The sequence below is a fragment of the Periophthalmus magnuspinnatus genome, chromosome 22 (genome assembly GCF_009829125.3).
Source record: "Periophthalmus magnuspinnatus isolate fPerMag1 chromosome 22, fPerMag1.2.pri, whole genome shotgun sequence".
Classification (NCBI taxonomy): Eukaryota; Metazoa; Chordata; class Actinopteri; order Gobiiformes; family Gobiidae; genus Periophthalmus; species Periophthalmus magnuspinnatus.
Window position 1 is genome coordinate 8,906,076 of NC_047147.1, and position 21,519 is coordinate 8,927,594.

A 21,519-nucleotide genomic window follows, 5' to 3' on the forward strand; every position below is an offset into this window, starting at 1 on the left:
AAGTCAGCTGTGTACTGTCTGTATCTGATTAGAAAGTGTTTTACTGTCCGACAAGTGCTCGCTTAACATGCTAGTTGTTATTAGCTTTATCGTGCTCGCAAAACTCCGCTCTGACTCACCATAGTAAATAATTAGGATGCTCTTAATACACAGGGTAGGTGACATTTAACTTTGGACCTCTGCAAATAGTTTAAAATGAACTCGCTTTGTTTTAGGCACTGCATTTTAAAACCATTATGAAAAGTGGTGGAGAGCAAAAAAGCTTGTGGTTGTTGCACAAAAATCTGTATTTCTGAATGTTATTTAGTCAAAACAGACCAGTGTTTGTGAAGTAAAGCGTCTTCTTTCAAAACAGATCAGGTTTTCATATATGACTCATGCTGAAAATAGCTCTGAATAGTTCATTTTATTCCACATACAAAAGACAAAACATCAAATATTTTGCAGTGAACCCATTTTCAGATAAAACACTGGTGCAAAGAAGAACAAAGGGACATTTTTAGAAGTCTAAATCTGAAAATCAAAAACACGTTGTTCCAAAACATTCATTGTGAACTGAAAATTGATAACAGTGTATGACTCAAGTCTTACAACAGAAAGGAGAGAAAAGTAGCTTCCCAAACTCTGTGCGGGAGCGATGAGGTGGGGTGAAATTAACCGTTGTGTCCTCGGGCAAACAAAGTAAAAGCATTGCTATTATTACAGTATTTTGCATCATGATGTATGGCCCCTGCCTGCCGCTTGGGCCGAGGCTTTGCTCTAATTAGCTTGCTTGCTCATCTCAAAAAATGGTGGTGTTAACATTTGTTTGGTTTGCAAGTTGAGGCAAAATATGTTACATGAGACAGCAATACTACTTTCTTTTGTTTTTGTCTGTACAAAATATGTGAAAAATACGTAAGACCGTTCTGCAAGCTTCTACAAACTTGTCTATCTCCATGGAAACAAGACGGCAACAAGATATATTTTGGCTATAAAAACTGAATAAATGAAAGATGCAGGAGTTAAATGGCAGACTGTTCAACATTCCAGGCAAAGAGATAACACTTCATGAATACAGGTGGCAGATCCTCACCTAGAAAAGTTCCATACTGCACCATTAAAGCTGAGGGTATGCCTGATTTAACTGATATAACTATGTCCAACTGTGCTGTAGCCCCCACGGCCCCTTTAGCACATTGTTAACGCTGACATCCACATGCAGAGGTGTGCATGGCTTTAAAACTGATTTTTTTCAGACGCCGAACTGAAACAGAGATGGACCGCCCAAACGCAGCTAATCAGAGCGCTACTTTTGAGAACTAACAATACATTATGATTAGCTACAGAAACGCACAGTGCTCTTGTTTTGTCCTACTCTTCAATGGCAAACACATTATTAATAACTGACTTATTTACAAAAGTCCTCTGCTTAAACAATACAACTTTCAAATGAAAAAGCTGTATTTTCAGGTGATAATTACTATGTTGTACCCAAATGTGCCCTAACCCAGCGCTGACAGTTGCAGAGAGGCCTGTGAGTTAAAGGGCAGTGCTGCTCAGGTCTGGGCCATCTGGAAGTCCCCTCTCCTTCAAAGGAACCGGAGCCTTTGATTTACACTGTACACCGCACCACGCCAACACCTTGTATACGCAGACAGATGCAGCGGACACATGAGGCAAAGCAGACCCGGTTCAAATCATCCATACAACCAGAACAGGTGGAGTGTCGAGTATCCAAATGTCCCGGGAAAGGCCAAGTGGAGACCTCTCAAACTGGTCAAGGCCATATTTATACCAGGTGCCTTGGAGTTCAAACCGAAAAGTTTCCAGATGTGAAAGTGGAATGAATGAATGGACCACATAGGCAGAATATGCAACATTCAACTTTGCTTATGTTTGTTTAAGATAATATGCAAAAGTGTGTAACATTTTTCTGGGTCGGTCACCTGGTTGTTTCCATGGAGATGATACTACCTTGATACTACCAGACGTTACATCCCATAAGAGTGCATGTTTTTTGTAATTAAGTACATGCAAGATATGTGCAATGTGTTACTGTCAGAAGTTCCACAGTGCAGCTTTAATTCTTTTCACTTCTGCACTATAGTAATGGGCTTAGTGTGGCTATTTACCACTTTTGTACTTTTTTTGTTACTTGTCGATTAGTGTCACGCTGCGATTATAAAACTTTCCATACTCATAGATTGTAAAGCATCACTGTGTTTTAGACGTTTATACATTTAGTGCAATAAATACAGTTAATGGACTGTCCGGTTTAAAACGTTCCAGATAATAAATGACAACGCTATTGGTGAAATTTACTGTCGATGCCACAGAAACAATAGAACTAGAAGCAGACACGTCCCACTGAGAGCACATAAAAGAAGCCATCCCCGGGGAACCGTTTGCTATTCTAACTTTCATTATTTCACTGTCACTCTGTTGACCTTTCGCCCTTTCATCACACGCTGCCATATATTAGACGAAAACTTTCAAGATATCGTAACAATAGAAGAAGTTATGGTTTTATTTTTTCGGTGGCTTGTTGTGAATCACTCAAGCAAAGAGGCTGGAATATTCATTTATTTTCATTTTTACAGAAAGGTTGTGTAAAGTTTAAATATTCAACATCTGTTAAAAACAAATTGGAAGTAACTGCTTCAACTCTTGGTAACATAGAAGTTTTTGTGCAAAGTCTAGTAAGCATGGTTCAGTGTTTTGTAGAAGCGGTCTTCATGATCACGGTGCAACACAAATGCTGAGAAATGAAAATGCAGGAGGCGGCCGGTTCTACTGCCATTTGGAAATAGTCCATTGAAGTGAGGACATAATTTTTGGGAAAATATGTCAATACATTTACACGTGGAACCATAGACTGTACATATAAATGGACATAGCTAATGCGCTAGCCCCCGTGTTCCAAATAGAAGTGATCATGGACGCCGCGTGCTCCTGGCTCCATCGACTCTGGTTCAATTTCACTTTACATTGAAAAATTGTCACCTCTCTCTGTAACTGCTGCAGTGAGCCTCGTCATTTTGGTCTTAAAATGTTCCTATTGACCGCTCTACGTGATCCCAGTGTTGTTATTTCCCTATTTTGTCCGTGAATCAAAAAATGAACATTCAATAACAGACACCTTCTTTCCCTGAGGCCACTCCCACTAGCGTTAGCAACAGGTTTGATTGACAGCGTTACTAAGCGCCCGCTCCCTGCCAAAGCAGCGGTGCAGGCGGGAAGGGGCGGTACCTTCCACAGCCTCGCTGCGGATTGGCTCTTTGGTTGCTATGATACTGGCACTCTGAATTCCAAATATGGAACTTGGCTCAAATTTGCTGCTGGTCACGATGAGCTTCATTTAGCTGGAGTCGAACACTGTGGGTGACGTCACATTCACTTAGACCACTTGTTTCTACAGTCTATGGGTGGAACACAACAAAACATTTCATTTAAAGTGGATAAATGCAAGAATAGAGGTGTAATATTGTGATCATTATAGAGCATAGGTGTTAGGATTACCAACTCGTGAATGAACCATAATTATACATCTCAGACAATTTAACAGCAGTTTTTGTCCAAGTTTTGAGATGTCTCCAGTTCTTTATTATATATGTGTGTGTCTGAAATGTTTACAAAAATATAAAGCGACAGTTTATTCATGTTAATTCCTGACGGTTTTTATCAGTTATTCCACCTTTAGTCTATAGCTGATCGGGCTGGACGATAGGACAAAAATCAAGATTTTTCCCTCACACTGATCAGTGATTTTATATAGCCTAAAACAAGACATCTAAAACAAATAAAAATGTCATAAACAATATGTCTTCGAACAATAAAGCCATACAAAACAAAAAGTCTGAACTCTGCTCCAAACCACATGCTTTTACTGACAGAGGATTGTGCTTTAGACCTCTTAAATGAAATACAATTATTAAAAGCCCCAAGCTGATCGCTGACTATTCGAAGTAACTGTCTCCCGATTAAATTTAATTAACTTTACAGCCCTAAGTTGACGTGTTAATTTCAAGCCACCAGTAACGCTGACGTGAACAGTCTTATAAACTTGAAAATACCTGAAAATGACTGCGCCCTATTACCTTAATAAGAAAGCTTTGCCCTCTCACCGGTCTGACAGCACAACATCCTTAAACTCCCTCCTTAAACTCAAATGAGACACCAGAGCTCCGGGCGACTGGCTGAAATCCCGCGGTCCGGCACTGACCGCGGCGAATGCAATAGCCCTCATTTGGAGCATGAAGACTGGGTGAAGGAGGCGTAATGAGATGTAAATGTGTGGCACTGTACAGCTGATGCAACGCTCCGGTAAAGCACGGCAACGGAGTGGGAAGAAGCCAGAGGGACGCACGGAGTTTGCGGTAAGAGGGGAGCGACCTCACGGGATGGAAAATATAAAATAAAAAAAATACGAGATTAGCTTTTTGTCTGATGGAAATTATGAACCAGCGATTTCACACTGTTCAAAGAATATGCATTTGGGCTAGGCGTTTTGTGCATGAAATTATGTATATTTCTGCATGGGTGGGACAAGGTATATTTAGAAAAAAGAGGTTTCTAGAAAGAATAAAGACTTGAGAAATGTGAAGGTTTTGAAGGCACAAAGGAGTGAATATTTAACGGTTGGTCCTGTTGTTTTTGGATCGAGTGAATAAACTGTACTGCTATTATGAGTAAACAAAATTAAGTCATGAATTTTCCTTTTTGAAAGCCAAAAAGAATGAATATAAAAATGCATAAACAGAAACCCAAAAAACAAAACGACCCTACCTCGCAATAGTATTTAATCTTATAGTTTCTAGATCTAGAGATATTAACATTTTGAGTACTTTTTCCCATTCAAAAGATATATTATTTTAAATTATTCATCGCCATAGCAACAGTCCTTGTTTTTTTTTTATCATTTTGAAACCCATGCATTTGCTAGAATCATAATTCATAATCCGAGTAAGCTTTTCAGTGAACAAATATTTACAAATTAGGAATGAGGTGCAAATCAAATTCCATCTAGCTGAAAATGAAATCAAAATTAAACTATTAATTTTCCTTATGAATGTAGAAACCACCCGACCACCTGCACGAGCTAAAACACGGTCCCTTAGTCGAGGTAAACAACATTTAAATGCAACAACAGCTCAAAGTTAGTCATTAACAGACGATGATTATGCTTCAGGTTTAAATTAATTGGCGTCATTTTGAGTGGGAACATTTGGGAGGAGATTAAAAGGAGTGTGTGAAGGGGAATGAAAAGTTTAGAGGAGATAGAGCCACAGCATCCATCAACCTCCAACTCTGTTTATGGAGGAGGAGGATCAGGTGGTGTTTGTAGGCCTACGTACTTTTTTTATCCTATAGACAATTTTAATTACTGCGCGGTTATGTTACAGAGCTTTGTGGTGGAATCAGGTTGTTGTTATTTTATAGGCGAAAAACGAAGCGGGGGGCGTAAAAGATGAAATTGTCTGGGACAGGTTGAAACGGTGCGACGTTGGTTTTGTAGAAGAATCTCCTCTTTTTACTTTAACATGAAAAATCTGATTCAACTTGGTGATCAAATGCAATAAAAAAACATTAGGAAAACTGTCAAGAAAACTCTGTTCTCGACTCGCTGTTTACCCAGAAAGACTCAAGACAAGTATTAGACTTTTCTCTTACGAGCGAAGAGAAGAAACTACGCAGACTGCTTCCACGAGGTCTTCCCTGCCTTCTCCGACTCTCCCTTCGTCACAGCAGCCTTTTATTAACAGCTTAACGTTACACAGCAGTTTTCCCATCATGCTCATCAGTACAACAACACTGACATGATCGTTCTTATCTTTTAGTTCAGGTTACACAGCTTTTGACCTTTCACCTGCACCCTAGTTTCTTGTTTCTCAATTCAGTTACTTTTAGTCTCAAGCATACAATTCATTAATGATAAAAAAATAAGCATAATTTTATTCACAAAAACATATTTAAGAAAGAATCAATGTTTATCCTTATCCATAATATTCTGCTGTAGCTTTTCGTAGAGCTTTCCACAGATCTGACCTGTAACTTGGCCTCGTGGTAATCTGCTTGTTACCAAAGACCGAAATCTTATGTCATACTGCGGAACATTCCATGCAAAGCTATTACATGTCCATGGAGACACACAAAAGGTTGCATAGTGCGCCTTTGAATTAGCAAAGTAGATGATCTGTTAGAACTTTGCTTTCCAAATACAACAGTTTTGTTTCCGTCCAAACTGCCAACATTATTTTTAGGTTTCACTTCTGACCAACTCCCCCTTGACAATAGCCCATGTTTGAAAAGCTACAAATGGCTGCTTTGTGCTGGCATAGGGTCCACTACAGCAGGTGCAGAGGAGGTCAAGAGGCACAGAAAGTCCAGGAAGCAAAGCACTCCAAACAGTCTACACCAAACGTCAGGGCAGCAAACACACTATATTCAAAAAACAATTCATCCGGGTCAGCAACATGTCACAAAATGATTTCTCTCTGAAGTTAAAATGTATTATTCAACATAGAGAAAGACCATCAACTTCCTGTCCCAAACTGTCCCTGCGGCGGTAAACAACTCAATCAGCTCAGCGCTCAGTGCTTCCATATCGCTCCTGCTTCTCCTGTTTACTGCTGCAGCCCCATGCCTCACACACAGCAGGTTAAGCACAGTCACCCCAACAATCACTCGCAGAAATGAATAGGCCAAGACTGCGGACACCAAGAGTGCAGCCGCCATCTCTGCAACGATAGAGGACTCACGGTAAAGCTACAGAGCCTATAGACATGGACTATTGTGAGAGAAGTTGGCATCTTTGGTTCACTATGGACACACAAAAAACATATCTTCTTTAAAACATTCTTGGATCTGTAAGTCTTCAGTCATTCCAAACTTTCCCTTGTCCCAAATGAATGTTTTGTTTCCATAACTTGAAATCACAGACAGCAGGTCACCAAGAAGTTGCACGAGTACAACTTTTTTCAATTGATGTCCATGATATTTGTTGCATGAGGCATTTTCCCTGTGCAGAATTTGTAAAAAGCTTTGGCAGCAAGTTCAATTTGACTAGAAATAAATGGTCACGTTTTACTGAGCTACTGTTGCCATATAACCATTTGTGTAATGTATTTTAAATGTGATCGTCTTGAATAGAAGAACATTTATTGAGGTAATAACTGCGTGGATCCAAATAAAGTAAAAAGAATCTGCTTGGTTACTTTTCAGCTACAGTTTAAATACCATTTCGTAATTGTCTATAGTTAGCTTTGACGTAAAAAGCAACTATAGCGTATATGGCATTTTTCACACCGATATCTCTAAGGTACATTTTATGAACTTCGCAAATATTCTCTCACATTTCAGCTCCAGACGCAGCCGAAGAACAGCCACGTGTCGTTATCACACCTCCGCGATGTATGATGCACCATTTATTTCATGCGAGTTTCTGTGGGCACTTTAGTCAATTGGCAAAGCAATCATCCGGAGATAAAAGCCTGCATTAGTCTGTCAGAACAATGGGCGCGTTCAAATGAGGCAAAAAAGACACAAGCTCAAAGCGCAGGCAGAGTTTGTTTCAAGGATCTTTAGCCAAATGTACTTCTATGACCGAGTGATTACAGCTCAGCTCAGATTTCAAAACGGACACTCACTATGACCATGACAACAGGCAAATATGTGACTACTTCATGGACGCTACAATTACCTTGACCAGTGCAGTATGGATTTTATGAAGAAAATGGCACCTGTTTTTTGGTTTTAGTTTGGTTTTCTTGTGCAAAATTTGTCTTGCACAGATATTTTGCATTGTAGCTCTTGAGAATATGAAAATAAGTTTAAGTCTGTGTAATGTCTGCATGTGTATTACTGTCCAAGAATCAGTAAGTGCACGGTTAGAATGTTAGTTGTTGCCTTACTGTGACAGCAAAACTTCGCTCTGGCCTCTGAAAGTTGTGAAAAAGGATGCATGAAGTGAGGAATAACCGCTGCAAACCTTTTTAAAATTAACTAGTTCTGGTTTTCACGAGTTTTCAAGACATTACAAATCAGGTACAGCGCCTTTAAGTTAGAGAAAATATTCCTGCGGGTCTTTGAATCAGCAGAGAACCGTGTCAGCGCCATCTATAAACGGTTGTTAATCAGAAACTGGAGCTCAACGAGTTTCAAAACATATGTAAGTGTGTTTTACCTGACATTTCGGTGACGGCAGGGATTGCTATTTATACTGAAATTCAAGATTCAGTATAAACATCAATAAGTTATTAAATCACGCTAAAAGAAACGCTGTAATACCGAGTTCAAGGCTTTTAGAACAACAGGGTTAAACGTTTAGCGCTAGGAAGAAATCATTAATGTTCCCAGTAATTGCAGTCTTTGTAATTAGCTATTAATATCAAATATAATTATGAATCCTTATACCTTATACAAGTTGGCTTTTTGAGACCTATTGCCTTTGTACATGCGCAAGTAAAAGAAACAGCGAAATATATCTATACTTTATACGAATATAAACATGTTTACATTATTTGACACAATATTTGTTATCTTTACGAGCAACTGTTTTATCATTTTATACGTTTTAATCTTTGCTGTTACAGTTGTCCCTCGCTATATCGCAGTTCACCTTGTGTTCTGCGTCCTGATTGGCTAAGAGACTGTAGACCATTGTCAATAAATGTGTTCAGACAAATTTATATAAGTATTGGATCGCAGTGTGACTCTGAAGTGCTGTATGTTTGCAAGTTTTCTCCTCGACAAAACCCACAATGTCGATGAAACGTTCTACACCGACAAATTTCAGAAAAGCTTTGGACTTAAGTATTTCTCTGCACGGAACGACACATTTAAAGTGATCATCGAGGAAGAGGGAGATAATACACGACGGTCTGAACTTTGAGAGTGTTTAAACAAGAGAGAAATACGAGAAAATGTTAATGCCTGTGAGAAAAGTGTATAAAGTGTGTGGTGAGGGGTTTTTACGGCCTTGAAACATATATAATAATTGTAAAAAATAAAGCTGTGGGTTATTTTTTGAATGTAACCCCCGCAGTATGATATAAATGACAATAAGCTAATAGGAAACTGAAAATATCTTAACAACCTTCATATATTATTACTGCCTATGTTCTTTCTGACAATGCATCCCACAGTTTCTCTGCTTTGACGTTGCAGGATCTGGTCATCAAACATTCCCGTCTAAAACCCTCTGTTGACACATCAGCCCGCACTGAACGCAAAATTGATGTTGATATTACACGCATACCATTCCTACAGTTTCACCAGCTGTAGGTTTTTCTCTTCAAACCATTACATAGCGTGGCGTGCTAGAGTGTTATTTCTGATGTGTAAAACGCATGTAAAAGTGCAGCGTCTTCATGAACAAAGAGCTGTGGATGTACCTCTCTCCTCCGCGACGCCCAACAGCTCTGTTTGATTTTCCACACCACCGCAGCCACCAGCAGCAGAGACAGGAAGCAGCTGAGGAACGACAGGAAAATAAGGGTTAGTAAAATGACAATAGAAGAAATATATGCAACGAAAGACCTGCAGGTACATCGGAATTCACATTTCTATTAGAACCTGCATAAATCGTTATTGTGGTAGAGGATAAATCCCAAGAAACTTCACTTATTTTTCCTATTGATATTGGTTGCAAAGGCATAGATTTGCTGTCACATCTGTCAGTAGATCCCAGGGCAGTTGTGGCTACTCCCTTAATGCCGCAAAAAGGGGGTTAAGTGAATAAATTATGCACCGTTAAGTCGCTACAGAGACAAGAAGTTGATGTGATCTAATATAAGGTAGGTCTGTGGAGAAGCGTACCAGCTCACAGTGAAAATCCAAGTATTTTTTGAGCAATAAAAACTTCTGTAATCGAGTAAGATAAGTTTAAGGTTTAAATAAAGTTTAAAGAAATAAATAATATATGGAAATAGACAGGTGGTATATCGCCCACCCAAAAGTTATATACTGGACCAACACCTGCACTAAATCCTTGTTCTGGCCCTTTATTTTTCTTTAAATTGATAAAATATTCAGTTGTTAGCCGATACAGAAAAAAAAAAACCACCAGCTGTAATGTTCTCCACTATGGATAACAGATGATGAATAATATAACAGCAGAAGTATTGTTCACCTCATCAATCATAATGCCGTAATAATGAACACATTGAAAAAGTCTAAATGCCAAAAACTACAAGTAATATTCATCATTATGTCCGTAACTTGCTTTAACCCCGGCACGTCTATTCCAACCAGTGAATAATTACAGGTGTTACCTCGCAGGAAAAACAATTGTTAAGAGTGAAATGAGGTGAAAAACATGTTGTGTGCTGTTGAAACTTAGAGGACAGATTTAGTCACAGCAAATAACTTTAGGGCTTTGAGGTGCAACCGTGATGTCAAAAGTTTTCTCTTCTTGGGAAATCTTCACTAATGGAATTGGCTAAAATTATATTGATCACAAAATTGTGATTATATTTGAGGTGTCTCTTTGTGAACTGCAGATTAATTTCACTGTGGCAATTTCAATTATAGTGATTAACTGCTTAAGTATTACAATATTATAGATTATAATTATTTTATAACGTAAGTTGAGTTATATTTAAAAGACCCCCCCCCAAAAAAAATGTTACTGGGTACTTTACATTACATGGTTCAAAGTTCATCTCTTACCTTATGCATTCTGAGCATCCTAAGTATTCACTGAGATGAGTTTTTTAAGCGTTTTTCGCAACTTTCTGTGACCAGTGAGGAGTTTTGATTGGATGGTAAAACTAACAATAACTAGCTTGCTAAGGCACACTTCCTGATTGTCGGAAAATGAAGGCAAGGCACGTTTATTTGTATAGCACAATTCATATTCGCTTTACAGAATAAGAAAGACATTAAAATCACAAACAACCACAAATAATCATCATAAAATTAACATTAAAGGAGAAAAGTGCAGAATAAAAACCTTTCAGTCATATTCACAGCTAAACAGAACCGTTCTGAGCCTGGATTTAAACATTGTCAAAGTAGAGGCCTGTCTCACATCTTCAGGAAGACTGTTCCAGGTTTTAGCTGCATAAAACTGAAACACTGATTCTCCATGTTTAGTCCTGACTCTGAGCACCACCAGGAGGCCGGTCCCTGAAGTCCTCAGAGTGTGAGATGGTTCATATGGCACTAACATCTCAGAGATGTACTGTGGTGCTGGTCCATAGAGAGACTTGCAGAGCTGCTTTAAAGTCTATTCTCTGAGCCACAGGAGCCAGAGCAGAGACCTGAGCACAGGACACGTGTGAAGTACTTCCTAGTTCTAATCAAGACCGGAGCAGCAGTGTTCTGGCTGTACTGCAGCTGTCTTAAGGCTCATTTGGAGAGGCCAGTGAGTAGGCCGTTCCAGTTGTTACATGAAACACTTTCTAATTCGATACAGCCAGCACACAGCGAACACATTTTGACCTCAAGAGTCGCATATAGAATCTATCTGTACTGAGGCCAAGCGTTCTGCTCAGTTCCATGCGAAAAGAACATTGCCTCTCTAAACAAATGAACAAATCATGTGATTGAGATATTGGTTTGGTAGTTCATGTCTCCTCTCAAACGCTGGTGCTCCCGGGTGTGTTTTAAAACATGTCAACTGAATTGTGATTCGAAAACAAACCGTAAATTTCTAAACCCCAATACTCATCAGAAAATGTGCAATAACCCCCAACATTTCAGAGGAGACTTCTCTTTGCCCAACCTCATGTTAACATCACATGTAGATGTCTTAATCTATCTTCACACATGTTGGCTATATCATATCCCAGAATGCTTTGAGTGTCCTCCCAGCTGACACTAACCCTGGCCTCTGGTGTCCCAATTACAGAGAACGAAGGCCATGTAGGTTTAATGCGCAAATATGAAACCCCACATTTAAATAAGCGTTCTATTTTAATCTAGTCCTGTAGACGCGGTGCCAGAGACCTCATTATGTCACGGCGTAGCTGCAAGATTCAGGTTAAATAAATCCACATTTCAACTTGTTTAAATTCATGTGTTTTTACAAATGTGTTATATTATGATGATCTGACATTTGATAACTATATCTGTTCCAATCTATCCATGGGTTTTAGAGCGATAAGCATTTTGCACTGTTACCATGACAATTAACAAGTCAAAAACATCTAATCTACTGAATGGTAAAAAGTACTCAAAATGGCAGCTATGAACAGGAAGCCAAACCTCATGAACAGCAGAACTGTGCCAACTTGCGCGGCACACAAACATTATTACTGGCACATAATGGCTTCATCATTGTTTCCCTAAGGGTCTGATTATGCATCGTTTGTCGTAGTGACTTTTGCTGTCAGTTGTGGAAAATAAAAAGACAGGAATCTACTTGCAATTCATCCCTTAGTGTTAGTCAATAAATTAAAATATATGAATAAAGTAGTTTGAAATTGGTCTGTCCCAAACACCCAATTACACTTTTCAAAACAGATGTCCATTATGGCTGCCTTGGACCGGCCTCTGAAGTAGTACGGCTTTATGACACGGAATTATGGATAACAGGAACAGCAATAAATCATCTTATATGGGAAAGACGCTGGTGTTTACATATGGGAATATTAATTTACAGTTTACATTGCAGAGCTCCACCAGGATAGGTCTGGAATGCTTGTTTTTTGTTTTGTTTTTTAAATTAAGACGTCCATAGCCAATCTTTTCTCAGTTATAGCATAATTAGAATGAGTTAGATTAACCAATATAAGGAAAACGTGATGCCTTTTTTGACATATATTAAATTATATCTCAGTTTTTCTTTCAGTAATACAGGACAAACTCTGCTATCCCATTTCTTCAGCATTGTCGTCCTGGTAGAAACAAAATTTTTGTAGGTTTCTCCTCAGACTTCTGCGGTTGCTACATTCTCATGGCGCATATTCATTACTCGTGTGGTTCCTAAGGCTCTATCTATACAAAAAAAGCGCCTCATCTACTCCGACTATCCGTGCAATGTGCTGTTTTATTGATCAAGCTTCCCGCTCTGGTTAAGAAGCGACGGTCTGCTGATGAATGAATGAACCGCGTGAGGAGATATGAGCAGCCAATCAAAAGCGTGGAAACAGCGGGAGACAGAGCAGACGGGGACGACACGCAGAAGGAGAGAAGAGAGAGGAAATTATGCCGACAATGAGCTTAAAATAAAAACAAAAAGTATGCGATCGGAGTGTGGCCAAGTCAGGCATCTATCACCTGAGCACCTGTTTTACACTTAGTTGCTGTCACAGTCTAATTGAAATAAACAAAAATGTCAACATGCTGTCACAAGAAACTAAAATTAAACATGCTAACTTAAACAAAGACGAAGTAACACATTAAAAACTTTTTTGAAGGCGATGAAGACAGATACTAATTGAAAAGTGCGCTATGTAACTTTATTAGAGAAGTTATGATTTTGCCTTGAATGTGTTTTTAATGCTCAAAAAATACCCGATCTTAATGCTAATTAGTTGCATCCCTGACTTGTTTCATCCAGTACTGGTCCACCACTACTGATTACACTGTCCAGCCGTCCCAGTTTGTCTCTTGTCTCACAATTTAATATTCCTTGAGCAAGTTATAACCACAAAAACTTGTATTTTTGCACAGTCTTGGCAACTACCACATCGACTGCTGGCTTCACTGCAATACACATCTTCTGTTAATGTACTTCCTCATAATAAACTGGTTCTAATTGAATTTTGCCTCCCACTGTCGAGTCCTTTGGCAGAGCTCATCACTGATCATTCTGGAGACCTGGTGTGCTGTCTTGTGCCTATTTTGTTGCCACCAACTGTTCCCGTCTCTGCTTTGGCCCAAAATGTCAACCATATGCTCCCACTGTGTACGTGCTGGCACCGGCACAGATGGGTTATCTATTTATCCACTGCTCTGCTCACTTTGTAGACCTCCGCACACCACACAATGGCTACACTGGGCTTCCACATGATCCACTCCTGTGTCTCTTCCATCCTCATAATGAAACCACTCTGATAGATCATTAGGAAGTCGACCTAGAAACATTTACGTCACGACACACGGTGATTATTATGGCGTGATACGAGAGCACTAGAAACAACATGGACTTTTTAAATCAGGGGTGTCAAACTCAACAAAATGGTCGCTCTCAAAGGGCCAGATGTAACTAAATGTAAGATAAATGTCACTAAATGTAACCAAATTTAATGTAAAATAAATGCAACTACTTTTGAATCTTGTTAATTAACTGTTTTCTATATTTAAGCACTCATTTATTCCGCTTTCAGTTTCCTTGCTGAACTTGAAGAAATAATGCTCTACAGTATGGTCATCAGGGACTGTGCAATACTATATGCACATAGGCTTTGGGAATATACAATACTGCCCATGGGTAGGCTCCAGGGAAGGTGCAATATCTTTGGGCACTTACAGTGAGTAGGTTTCGGGGAATGTGCAATATATATGTGTGTGTGTGTGTGTGTGTATATATATATATATATATATATATATATATGTGGGTATCAGACAGTTTTAGGCTTCAGGGAGTGTGCAATATCCTTTGGCACCTTAGGCAGAAAGGCCCCAGGGAATGTGCAATACTCATCTTTACACTTTTAGGCCCCAGGGAATGTGCAAAGTATGCTAATTATGGGAAGGCAGTGCAATATTATCAAATGTTGAATGTTTTTTTTTTTTTTTCTGATGAACTATATTAATTGATGTGTCCACTGTGTGTGTGCTGCATGTTATGTTATATGGGTTTTTTATATGTGGCATGAGTTCCCTTGTACCAAGACAAATTTCTCCTAAGGGAGACAATAAAGGCTAATCTAATCTAGTCTAATCTAATCTATTACTTATTCTAGTTACAAATATTGCATATTTATTTCCATAGATATGGAAAAATGGCTGTTTAACTGTGTACCTAATGATAAACTGACATTTTAGTAGATAGATAGATAGATTATCTATTAAAATGTCAGTTAAAACAGTCATACCTTTTAATTTACTTTGTCGCGGCCACATAAAATGACGTGGCGGGCCGCATTTGGCCCACGGGCCTTGAGTTTGACACTTGTGTTTTAAATCGTACATGCAACACAAAAATGTCCAAGAGGTGTCACTAGAGCTGCACAATTTGAGAACAAAAGCAATATTCGATAACTAATAGTATTGCAATATTTTAATGTACTTTTTGAACTTAAACAGATCAAAACAGTGAAAATATGACTTAATAAGCAAAATCATTAATTAAATAGTTTTACATTTTACTTAGAAATATTGTGATATATATTTATTTTCTTGTGATAATTATTGTGCAGGCCAATATTATGATAATTGATAATGTGTCAATATTTTATCCAGTTATTCTGTTATTTTTTGATTTCTACACAGTTGTAGTTGTTGTATACAGCTAAAACACATGGACATCAATGAGTATCTAAGTGCCTTGCGATTATTTGTAATTTTCTAATGAGACACGACTTACTACAAAAATGATTGGTGACCTCTCCGTTTGAAATAGCAGAATTCAAAGGAAGGATCCGTTAGTTGTCAACATCAAAGTCTTCCTTGCACACAATCACAAAATTACTGCTGAGCTGCTTCTGTTGTTGAAACCGTTTTGGGATCAATCTTTTGTTGTGTAATAGCCATTCCCAGATGGGGTGGCTAAAAGATACATTGAGTCTTGAGCAGCACAGAAATACACTGGCTTGCCAAACATGAACTGTTTCTAAGTAAATTGTAACTGACATGCTTTTTTTAAATCTCCAAGCTCTTGAAAAATCTTGGACCTAATCTAAAATTCCACCTCATTTCAATTATAGTCCACATCTCCATTCACCCACCTCCAAGAAATGCATTACATATTAATTTGGCCTGTTCCTATATAGAGGAGCATGAGAGCGGCGGTGCAGAGGCCATAGGTGGGTAAGCTGACAGCACTACAATAGCCACGGGCGCACAGCAGCTGAGCGCTCACTGGTCTATGTCCGCGTGAATGCTAATCCTGCGGCGCCGGCTCCTGGCTGCGACTGCGAGTGGCGGGAAATTAAAAGCACTCACCGTTCAACACCTTTTTATTTCTGAGGCGCTGATGGGGTTGTCCAGTGGAGCGCTCAGTAGCAGCCAGAGGTGTACATTTGTGCAGGCAGAGGGGGGGCAGGAGGGAGAGCAGGGGGTCAGCTCCCACAGACCCACCTGGACACATTGTTTTCTCTGTAATACAGCACTGCACTAGAGTTTCAGTCTGGGAATATGTTGTTCTACGCAACCTCTTGAGATTATGCGGCACTAAGTTTGTATTTTAAAGCTTGATTCAAGGGAGCGGAACTCAATTTTCTTCGTGCAAAAAAGGAAAATTTGCTTTGTCACACTACAGACCTATTAGCGAGTGCGCTGTCTGCATCTAATCTTAAAACGTTATCACCGTCTGAGAACCAGGAAGTAGCTTTGCAATGTTGTCGTTAGCAGTGACATGACTTAAAAACTCTACTTTGGTTTCTGAAAGTAATGAACTCATCGCTGTGATAATTAGGATGCTTGGAATGCATGAGAAAAGTAAAGAATAACTTTGAACCACTTAAACTTTGATGTTCCCTGTGGGGATTTTAATCTTCAGTAGTAGACCTATCCTTCAAGGAGCGGGATGGGCCAACAGCTGCAATGCATCTTGGGATAGACTTGGTCAAACTTAGCTGGAGGATTTATGCATGTTGTAAGTTAATTAGCAAACCCAAGTATCCAGAGAAAACCCACCCAGCACATGGAGAACACTGAAACGCCACTTCATCTGGGAGTTGAACCCAGGACCTTGCTGTGAAGTGCTAGCCACTCAACCGACGTGCGGCCTAATCGTAAAACGGTGCAGCTCTAAAAAAATGAAATTATGTCAGTAAGGAGTCTAGAAATACAAAAATACAAAATATTATGAAACTAGCCATATGTTCTTTGAGCCAATCTCTAAAACAATATAAAAACGTGTCTACAACTTTTGCAGAGAGCTGTCCTATAGGAGCTGGTGCTATTAAGTCCCTTTCACCACCAGAAGCAGTGCAGATGTTACAGTATCAGCTCTGCTCCTCTGCAGTGATCCCCTGCACACACTCATAGATGTTAATTAGTCACAGTTAATAAAATTTGCATCCGAGTTATCTAACACCTTTTAAAAATGTGTAGAGACGTAATGAGTACAGCCGCACTCACTTTCACAGAGCTTAGCAACTTTAATGAACTTCCTACTGCATTGAAAGCGTCACATATGAGGTCATGTTCTTCATATTGACATTTATTTCCATTTGAGAGAAGTGATAACGATGCCATTTCAGTATTATGCTGTAACTGATGTCATTTTATTCATCAGGAACAAGTAACGCAAGAAATTTTCCTCTGTTTAGGGCTGTGATTAATCGGAATAATTGTGACTCATAAACTTAAATGATCATAATCTTCTTTAAAACACAAGACAAAAGACATTATAAAACGAAGATGGCAGCGTTAATAACCATATAGTCAACTGTTGTGTTGTTAAAAATGTATTTCAAAAATCCCAATGTAGGAATAATTGTTGACAACTGAGATTCACCTAATCATAACTTATTTAATTTTTTTTTTTTTTTTTATACAAGTATTACCACCATTATTATCTTTTTTCCGTTCAGCCTTCCCTTTCTTACAACATTTAATTACTGTCTATGTAACGCTGACTCACTGACTCATTAAATATTCTTTTCCAAGTGCAGGACCCACTAAAAGAGCAGATCTTACATAACTCAGAGGGTCCACAGTGACCTAAGTCAGGTCCTCATAGGACACTCCAGGACCCATCAGCCCCTCAGCCCCTCAGCCCATCACTGCAGGTGAGGGAGACGAGTGTCCTGGGCTCATATTTTATACATGTGATGCAGAGGTCTGGATGCACCTCCTCCATCTTTCATTAAATTTAAAGCAAAAGGATGAACACGGACGACACGAGAATAGAGAAGGCAAAGAGCAGAGGGTAAAAGTACATGGCCCATACAAGTACTGAGCTGTATCGCAAATATGGTGATAATTCAATGATAGTGATTGGATGTTTTTTGGATGTTAACACAAAAGTACATAGTATTCAGATGAGCAAAGAGTGCAGATTCATAATAAGATACAACTACATATTGATTATTGTGTCACTATAGCTTTAAAGTAGAGGAAAAATGATTAAAATAAACATACTTTTATGGTATACTTTACTTTGAAAATTTAAAAAATGCTGGTTGTATTTGAAGAACTTATTCCCATAGTCGTGAATAAAACTGGTTTGCTTTTTGGAGAGTGGAAAGACACTGATAAAGAATACATGTTTAAGAAAACTAAAGGAAGCACAGGGAAGATGGATGGGTGAGGCAGGGGCTGCACAAGAGCTGGTTAAAAGAAGCCGAGTGGTTCAAACGCAGCTCAGAAGAGGCAGAGGAGGCAGGGCAGGAGAGCAGGGCTGTGGGCTGCCCCTGCCGAGAGCCTGGGGAGACCCCTAAGGACAGACAGTCAAGAAGTGTCCCAGAGCCCTCACTCCTGCTGCTGGAGACCCAAGGGACACTACAGAGAGCTACAGAGAGAGGGATCTGTCAATCACACACACAAGATACAAAGTCAAAACCAGAGTGGTAGGTTTTCTTTATTTAATCCAAAAATGTGTGATTTTAGTGAAGTGAGGAAGTTGAGGCACACGTTCTAGTTTTGGTAGAGATATTTTTGGCTGAGGTAAAGACAACAGCTATGGGCACGAGGCGGTGAATACAAGGACAATAGTGGAGTCTGATCAAGAAGTGGAGTCATGATCATTTTCAGACTGGGATTAATCTAGAATGAGATTATGTGATTTTTACATGATCCAGATGGAAAATCTACAAATGATGAAACCGATCCTTAGGGTAAGAACTAGGAAAGTCAAAGAAAAAAAAAATGTTCCTAGATATTAATTAATACTAAGACTAGTATCAAAGCTGGACTTTGAGCAGGACACTTCAGCCCAAATATGATACATACCTAAATATGTTTAGAATAGTATTGATCTTTATGAGATTATAAGACCACATTAAACAATTAAACTACAACTATTTGTGTTGAAAATATTATTTTGTAGTAAAAAAATATGTTTTGAATCATCAGCAATATAGCACCTTTTCCCTACTATTAAAAAACTCATTGAAATTAAGTATTGTGACAACCCTAGAAGGAACATCCATGATCTCACTGTACTGCACCAAAAATATACATATGGGCAATTTTAAGATAACAGCCATTCTAATGTAACACCACTGTCCTCAAGACGAAGCACATACACGCAACGCAAAATTAGGAAATGCCTGGTGAGAGAGTGTGTTTTCAAACACACTTCAGTTGTCATATTTTCATCACTAACTTTCACTTTGCATCATTTCTCTGATTGCACAAGCATAAATAATTAACTTTAAGCATAAATCTGGGACGCATAATTACAGCTCTAAAGCAGACGCCAACTTTTGACACATTTCTGTCGTGGAGCTAATTGCACACTGCTGAGGAGGAAACAAGAGCACATATGTCAATACATGACACTTTTTCATTTGCACGTTTTGAGTCAACATTTCAAAAGCTTTCCATGTTGAAAAGTTTAATTTTGTTTGTCTTTAAATTAGAGATACAACTGAGATATCAGTTGTCCGATGTACCAAGCAGATATTTACACTTTGTAGTGTATCAGCCTTAAATCTCCAGCAGAGGCTAATATTTAGTTTGGCCATCCAGCTGCCTCCATACGCATAAATAGTATATGCATAAAGATTTATTTAAACACTTGAGTGCAGAAAGGGAGCTGTAAAAATGTGACTAAACCGCTCTCTTATCCAGTTTGTAGTAAAATAAGGTCATGGATGGGTTTGCACTAAATTTAAATTAGATCATTTGGATAAAGTTACCAATCAGCATCAGTTTCTCTGGGTTCTACACAATCAGAATCAGCATCGTCCATGGAAAAAAAAACACATCTGTCGATCTCTAGTTTAAATGCATTTCTATGTGGAATTATATCCGGGTCAAGGTCGCCATCCTCTCAGCCAGTTCAAATGATGGATCTGTCTGGAATCGTTGCTCTATAATGAAGTCAGTCAGATGAAAACTCCTCAGGACATTTGAGGATAAAGTGTCATTACTGAAGTCTCTGCTCTTTAATTTGGCATTTGCAATTGATGGTTTTGAACTTGGTCCCAGTCTAGGAGCCCTGTGTTTAGACCCTGCAATAACACAGGCTTATCACATTTGACTGGTGGCTTTTTGTGAATCAATAGTGCGTAATCTTTAACTTCCTTCCATCATTCGCTTAATCTGCAGCTCTTCCCTTCAATGATCATTTACATATTCACTTACATTTTATAGAATAGATCCTCTTCATTTGTTTGGGCATGGGACTGGCGCAAGGCACAAGGGGTACACTGGTTTGGGACCCACACTAGATTGACAACTGATTTTTGATTTCAGAGTGACGCAAATTAGCACTGCTGCCATAGAAATGACCAGTTCAAAACAAAATATTCTATCTTTTGAGTGGTGAAGAGTACTCAAAATGGTGCCGATAAACAGAAGCTGAAACTGATTAAAATACATCAATATGACCGACGTCCAACTGAGAAACTCCTTGCAAAGTGTGGATTCCTATAGACCAGAGGTGTCCAAACTTTTTGCACTGAAACATATTTGAAGCAGAGGGCCACAAACCGACACAGGGAGTCAAACGGTGCATTTAACACAGGTTTGACAGAGACGTTGTACCTTTAATAAGACTTGGAAGATTATTTTTAGCAATGCGATGTTATTCAGGTTATAGAGGTAGAATCTTTTCAATTTGTAGTAAAAAAAAAATACTTCCTGATCAATTAGGCCAGTTTAGGAGGAGGCATGAGGGCCAACAAAAATTGATCCGAGGGCCGCATTTCGCCCCTGGGCCGTAGTTTGGACAGCCCCGCTATAGACTAATACTGATAATATTTTTACTGACCACTAACACAATGCATATTTCCACATACACTTTGACCATTTTGCTCCAGGTGAAAGCAGCAGTAGGTATTGAGTAAGTTTGGTTTCAAAAACAGGTTCGTTGTAAGGTGAGATTGCGGATCAGAGGCCAGCGGTGTTCTTCCCAGGAGGATCTGAGCACTTAAAAACCCAGAGCTTAAAAAGAAGAAAGTGTTGAATAGTGTCACCTGTTGACTCTGAGGGGAGGGCGAACTTTGGTGAAGACGGAGCTTCTTGAAGTGAAAGATAAAGTGGGTTTGGCTCTGATGTGCTCAAAAGGGACTTAAGACATGAGCAAAGTGATTTATTCAGTGGATCTTAGGTCTGCTGTACGCTACCTGACCCATTTAAACTCAGTACCTGCTGATGCCACATCCTTTCCCTAAAATTATGCAACGAGGAAAAATAGAGCTTTTATACAGTTTTAGATACAATTTGTAGGTTTAAAGGTACATTATGGTGGAGGATCAAGGTTATCAAACTTATACACTGTATTTCCTGGCAAAAAAACACACTGAAATCATG

The 21,519-nt window shown here is 39.0% G+C and overlaps 1 protein-coding gene across 1 annotated transcript in view; it reads right to left on the reverse strand.

Moving 5' to 3' along the window:
* The window catches only part of atrn (attractin), a 162,274-nt gene that overhangs the window by 55,353 nt on the left and 85,402 nt on the right, over nucleotides 1-21,519 (reverse strand). Inside the window, exon 26 of the mRNA XM_033987846.2 lies at nucleotides 9,375-9,453. Within this exon, the coding sequence (XP_033843737.1) occupies nucleotides 9,375-9,453 (79 nt within the window). The remainder of the gene's footprint in view (nucleotides 1-9,374; nucleotides 9,454-21,519) is intronic.